We start from the raw sequence: 6,971 nt of genomic DNA on the forward strand, positions 1-6,971 counted from the left end.
AAACGAAGATGGTGGTGGTATTACAATAAATGCTTCCTGCTGTATTTTCTTTGGATAATTTGCCTGTATAAATTAATCCTAATGCATGTGTCAATGTTTTTGTAATTACTAGTCTGCACAAACTCAAATTATATTTACTGTATAAAAATTAGTCCTGGAATCAATCTTTTTCACGTGTTTTTGAATTCTTATGATTAAGCAATTAAGTATGTTTTAAATGTATAAACTTTAAAAATGAAAACACTTTAAATGTTGTGCTGGCATTTTTTCAGGTAATTTAAGATTAGAGAACCATGTTAACACTACCGTTTGATGAGTCTGTTGTAATGCCAGAATCCCAGATGTGCAGAAAGTTTTCTAGAGAATGCGAGGACCAGAAGCAAGTTAAGAAACCAGAAAGCTTTTCCAAACAGATTGTCCTTCGAGGAAAGAGCATCAAAAGGGCCCCTGGAGAAGAAACTGAGAAAGAAGAGGAGGAGGAAGACAGGGACGAAGAAGATGAAAATGGGTTGCCCAGAAGGAGGGGTCTTAGGAAAAAAAAGACAACCAAGCTCCGACTGGAAAGGGTCAAGTTCAGGAGACAAGAAGCTAATGCGCGAGAAAGGAACAGAATGCATGGCCTCAACGACGCTCTGGACAATTTACGAAAAGTGGTCCCCTGTTATTCCAAAACCCAAAAACTGTCCAAAATAGAAACTTTACGCCTGGCCAAAAACTACATCTGGGCACTTTCTGAAATTCTGAGAATCGGCAAGAGACCCGATCTGCTCACCTTCGTCCAAAACCTATGCAAAGGTCTTTCCCAACCAACTACAAACTTGGTGGCAGGCTGCTTGCAGCTCAATGCCAGGAGCTTCCTGATGGGTCAGGGTGGGGAAGCTGCACACCACACAAGGTCTCCCTACTCTACTTTCTACCCGCCCTACCACAGCCCTGAGCTCACCACTCCCCCAGGGCATGGAACTCTTGATAATTCCAAGTCCATGAAACCCTACAATTACTGCAGTGCATATGAATCCTTCTATGAAAGCACTTCTCCCGAGTGTGCCAGCCCTCAGTTTGAAGGTCCTTTAAGTCCTCCCCCAATTAACTATAATGGGATATTTTCCCTGAAGCAAGAAGAAACCTTGGACTATGGCAAAAATTACAATTACGGCATGCATTACTGTGCAGTGCCACCCAGGGGTCCCCTTGGGCAGGGTGCCATGTTCAGGTTGCCCACCGACAGCCACTTCCCTTACGACTTACATCTGCGCAGCCAATCTCTCACCATGCAAGATGAATTAAATGCAGTTTTTCATAATTAATGAGGAAAATGAAAATAAACAGTGGTCATTCACCTCCCCAGTCTAATTAAGACAAAGCAGATGCTTGTGGGCTGAGTAACTGGCACAACTCTATCTAAGGTGTTTTTAGTTTCTGAAGTGTGTTTCAACTATTGTGAGAATTTTCTATGTAATAATAAATCTTTTTCGTATGAGAACTTCTTTTCCTTTTCTTTTGTCTGTAAAGCACTGTGATTCTATTTCTACTAGAAGGATTTTTTCCCCTTGTTTTATTTTGTTTTAAATTCACTGAATTTGTTTTAACAGTGTGCCTAAGAATATACTGTTGAATAAAGAAACACACTCAGCAGAACTCAATGTCTATTTTGGTTGTACAGTAATTATAAAAATGCATGTTATTACAATCAGATGGATAAAATGATGTGTTTATAATTATTAGGAATTATATATTATGTATCTCTGAAGGATTGAAATTTTAAAATATCAAGAATATCACTAAGCTGACAATGATACTGGAAGGTGCATTTGAGGATGGTGCAACAATATAAAAAGCTATGCAATTTTCTTTTCATTAAGAATGAATCTAAATGCATTCAGCTGGTAACTATTCCTCTTCAAGTATGTGCAGATGGGGCAACATAATATTTGGGTAGGTGGTGTCATGATTTTGCAACAATTATTTCAATCATTAAGAAAATTTTTCAGCACTTGTTTTGTATTGTTCAGAAATTATCTGTAAAGGTTTGTTATCACGATGTATAATTGTGTTTTTCCACCCCACATTTTTAAAGCAATTAAACATAGATATTTCCACTCATAAAGGACAACTATTAGCTGTGATATTTTTGCATGATGCTTATTATTTCCTGATACACAGCTGCCTTCTGTCTTCAACACTTCCCCTCACCATTTCAGAAATATTTCTGAATTTCAAAATCATACCAGATAAATTTGTTAAACAAAATGGCCCAAGCATTTACAAGATTTTTTTTTTTCTTAAGTGTCTTATATCAAAGAAGAGGAGCCCATGAAGGTTAAACATCCTGGGGAAACAATGATAAATCCTGGTAACCTTCAACGCGAGCCGAAATTCGGTGGCAAATTTCCAGCAAACACCAGAGTGGGTGTTAAAAATGGAAGGTTTTACTTGTGCCTTTTAAATAAGTCTGGCCGATTAGAGGCTAAATTCTGCGTGATTAAAAGTTTCCTGACAAAAGGCCACATAAAACCTACTTTAATAGCACTTGGGGAGCTAACCCTCTTAAAGGGGACTGAGCCCTTTCCCTACAGAATAAATCAAGGTGGCAATGACCTCACTCAAGATGCCCCCTCTAGAGCAGGTTTGCCTTCAAGGGGGAGGAAGAGGGACATCTGCGAAGGCTGGTGAGGGTAGCAGAGGATGGAAACCGTGGCCGCGAAACGTAGTGGGCCTGGAGGTGGTTGACCCACGACGGCCCGCGAACGCCGCCGGAGCGTGTCTCCACACGGGCCCGCGGGAGCCGGCGCAGGCCCGACGGGGAGCGAATGGAGGCGGCTCCGCGCTCCCGCCAACGCCTGTCGGTGCGCACAGTGCACTGCCGGTCCCCCACCTGCAGTGGGCGCCCTCGGGGCGCGGGACCTCTTGGCCCCGGGAAGGGGCTGCGCCGAGTGGAGAGCCGGCGACTGCACCGCAGCGGGCGGGCCCCGGAGGCTAGGAGGTGACCTCGCTGGGTCCAGACCCGATGAGACGGGAAAGGGGCCACCCTGTCCTCCCGGCGCGTCTGGCACCACTGTGGGTCGGGGAGGCCGCGGCACTTCCAGCTGCCCAAGTTCTGCTAAGAGCTGACCCTGTCCTGCCTCTCCCGCGGCTCTCAGGACTTCTTAAGTCACGACTGCGAGGCCTGGGCCACATTCTCTGGCGGGCAGCGTCCCCCTGTCCCTCAGTTCCTCCAGCTTTGAGCTCTGGCGCCTTTGGCGAGCCGGGCAGTCGCCCTCCGAGGGACAAAGGTGCGGAGGAGCGGCTGGCGCAGGGCTCGGCGACTGATTAACGCGCCGTTCTCAGCGAGTGTGTCAGCACCTGTTCCTGTACATCCCTCGAGGGCAGGGGAAAGGAAGTAGGGAAAGAAGAAGAATTGTTCCCTCCAAGGGTAGACAGAAGTTTGCCCAAGGTAGAAAACCATCTGTCTCCTGTGTCAGGCATAGAAATGAATCGCTGTTGCTTCCTTCCACCTGGGTACAAAGCCTGCTCTCCCTGGACCCATGTGCAGGGTCGCAGGGCCTCTTTAAGGCCCCTCAGACCCTGAGAGTAGGGTCACTGCTCACCCTGTCCGAGTAAACAGCGAGGAAGTGCGAAAGTCCCTGGAAATAAAAGAACAAGAATGCGGCTTTTTTTTTTTTTTTTTTTTAAAGCCAGGCCTGTTTCGTTACTAGCTGAGGAAAGGTGTGGTCTCCCGGGACCCTTGCTCCAAAGTGACCCGCTGCCCTAAGAGAACAGCCTCGCTCCAGCTCAGAACCGTGTTGGTACAGACACCTTTTGAAAGCCGAGTAGTCCTTTCCAGGTTCACAAACGCATGTTGGAACTAGAAATTGCAGCAGGAGATGTATTCTGCATCTCCCTTCTGGCACTATGGAAGAGCAAAGAAGGAAAGCAGCTGGAGATGTCTGAGTAAGAAGCAGACGTTCAGAAGAAGCTTCTGATCTCAGAGCTTTGTTCACAAGGGGCTCAAGCAAAGAGGGGTTTGAAGGCACAGATCCCAGAGAATATGAAATTTCTGCCATAGGTTGGATGCACACATCCACACGTGCTCCCCCCTTCAGTGGACTGATGCAATCGGGGATATTATGTTTGCTTGTGATTAGGGTGTGTAGGGCTGATCCTGGGGTTTATTCCTCCTTCTGACCCTACTGATGAATCCAGGCATGAGAATCTCCCAGCTGGGTCCATGTGCCCATTTTCTTCTTCAGCAGGGCTTTTCCTGTTTGTTCCCTGTTGACTTTGCAATCCAGAGAAACCATATAACTTGTTCATTCATATACCAGGATCACAGATGTCATGCACTGCAAATTCTTACCTTTTCAGATATCACTCCAATGGAAGGGAAAATAGTATAGCATAGAGTACAGTTGGAGTCTCTGGGTGGTACAAACAGTTAATGTGCTTGGCTGCTAACTGAAAGGCTGGAGATTCGAGTCCACCCAGAGGCACCTTGGAAGAAAGGCCTGGTGATCTACTTCTAAAAAATCAGCCATTGAAAACCCTATGGAGCACAGTTTTACTCTGACACACATAGGGTCGCCATGAGTTGGAAGTCAACTGGATGGCAATTGAAACTGGAGAGTGCAGTCTACAATCACAAAGCCTTGGAGTCAGATAGATTTGGGCTGAAATCTGGCTTCACTGCTTAGTGCTGCCTCAGAAGATAGAGTAAAACACACGGAACCTGAGACCAGAAGAACTAGATGGTGCCCGGCTACCACCAGTGACCGCGCTGACAGGGAACACAACAGAGAGTCCCTGATGGAGCAGGAGAAAGGTGCAGAACTCAAATTCTAGTAAGAAGACCAGACTTAGTGGTCTGACTGAGACTGTAGGAACCCCAGAAAGCATGGCCCCTGGATTCTCTATCAGCCCAGAACTAAAACAATTTCCGAGGCCAACTCTTCAGACAGGGATTGGACTGGACTGTGGGACGTACAGTGATACTCATGTGGAGTGTGCCTCTTAGCTCAAGTAGATACATGAGACTAAACGGGCAGCTGCTGTCCAAAGGTGGGAGGGGAAGGAAAAGAGGGTTAGGAGCTGGCTGAAGGTTGAATGGACATGGGGAATCAGGGGTGGAAAGGAGGAGTGTGCTGTCACAGTATGGGGAGAGCAATTAGAGTCACACAACAATGTGTGTATAAATTTAAGTATGGGAAAAAATTAAAAATAAATAAATAAATCACACACAAAAGGATAAATGTCAGAATACCTTAGCTCTTTTCCTAACCTCATGCTTCCCTCGCTTCCCAGGATATAATGGTATCTTAGTCATCTAGTGCTGCTCTAACAGAAATACCACGAGTGGATGGCTTTAACAAAGAGAAATTTATTTTCTCACAGTCTAGGAGGCTAGAAGTCCACATTCAGGGAGTCAGCTCCAGGGGAAGGCTTTCTCTCTCTGTTGGCCTTCTCATCAATCTTCCCCCGGACTAGGAGCTTCTCTGCGCAGGGACCTCGGGTGCAAAGGATGCGCTCTGCTTCCGGCGCTGCTTTCTTGGTAGTATGAGGTCCCCCATTCTCTGCTTGCTTCCCTTTCTTTTTATCTCTTGTAAGATAAAAGGTGGTGCATGCCACACCGTAGGGAAACTCCCTTTACATTGGATCACGGATGTGACCTTAGTAAGGGTATTATACAATCCCACTCTTATCCTCTTTAACATAAAATTACAGTCACAAAATGGAGGACACAATACTGGGAATCACGGCCCAGCCAAACTGATTCACACATTTTTGGGGGGACAGAATTCAATCCATGACAAATGGTCTTTCCCTCTTCTGAAACCTTATGATAATTATTGTGTTTCAAATTGATTAGGCATCTCTTCTTTTGAACTGAATTATGTGAATTTTATATTTAACTTATCATAAGTTTGCCCTTTCTCTTTTATTAAGATTAGGTTTGGCTGTATATATTTTAAAAATCTATGTAAGTGTCTTCAACAAAATAAAGGTGTATTTAATTCTCTCTCATGTAAAAGAAGTTGTGATAGGTAGTACAGGACTGGTGTGGATGTTCCAGAGGCGTCAGAGGGTCATCTGCCTTTCTACTCCACTGGCCTTAGTGTAGGGCTTCCATTCTCAAAGTTACCTCATGGTCCACGATGGCTGCTGGAGTTCTAACTATTGTGTCCTTATTCCAAGTAAGAAGAAGAAGGAGACAGGATATCAAAAGGGTGTCCCATCAACCTGATCATTCTCCTTTTGGGAATATTTATGGAAGCATCATCCAATGACTTCTACTTATATTTCACTGACCACCTGTAGATTTAAGGGAAGCTGGGAAATATATCTTTTCATCGGCGAACATTGCCACTACAATAAAATCAAGTTACAAAACGCTTCTCACATATTCACTTCATTTAGTCCGAAAAACATCACCACTTTTAGGATCCTTACTGAGAGGATCAGCAAAGTCATTCACTTGCCCATTGGCTCTGAGCTAATGAACTTAGTCGGACAAAGACTGTCCTCAGAATTTCACCCTCGAGTAATATCCCACAGCCCATTAGTTGGTACCTATTGTAGGTTGAATTGTGTCCCCCTAAAAGATATGTTGAAGTCCTAGCCCCTCTCCCCCACCTGTGAATGTAACCTTATTTGGAAATAGGTCTTTGAAGATGTTATAAGTTAAGATGAGGTCATACTGGAGTAGGATGGACCCTAATCCAGTATGACTGTTGTCCTTATAAAAAGAGGAGAAGAGACACAGAGAACAAGAGACCCAGAGGGAAGATGGCCACGTGAAGATAGAAGCAGAGATTGGAGCAATGCATCTACAAGCCAAGGATGCCACAATTGCCAGGAACCACCAGAAGCCAGGGAGAAACATGGAGAGATCTTCTCCTAGAGCCTACAGAGAGAGCATGGCTCCGCCAACATCTTGATTTCAAAATTCTAGCTTCCAGAACTGTGATATAATACATTTCTGTTATCTTATGCCACCC

At 45.0% G+C, this 6,971-nt stretch overlaps 1 protein-coding gene across 1 annotated transcript in view; it reads left to right on the forward strand.

The window, feature by feature from the left end:
- The window catches only part of NEUROD6 (neuronal differentiation 6), a 3,451-nt gene extending 1,341 nt beyond the window's left edge, over nucleotides 1-2,110 (forward strand). Inside the window, exon 2 of the mRNA XM_004385325.2 lies at nucleotides 273-2,110. Coding sequence (XP_004385382.1) covers nucleotides 294-1,307 — 1,014 coding nt within the window. The 5' untranslated portion in view covers nucleotides 273-293 and the 3' untranslated portion in view covers nucleotides 1,308-2,110. The remainder of the gene's footprint in view (nucleotides 1-272) is intronic.
- Nucleotides 2,111-6,971: the final 4,861 nt, after the last annotated feature.

This window comes from Trichechus manatus, unplaced genomic scaffold (assembly GCF_000243295.1).
Source record: "Trichechus manatus latirostris isolate Lorelei unplaced genomic scaffold, TriManLat1.0 scaffold00137, whole genome shotgun sequence".
NCBI lineage: Eukaryota > Metazoa > Chordata > Mammalia > Sirenia > Trichechidae > Trichechus > Trichechus manatus.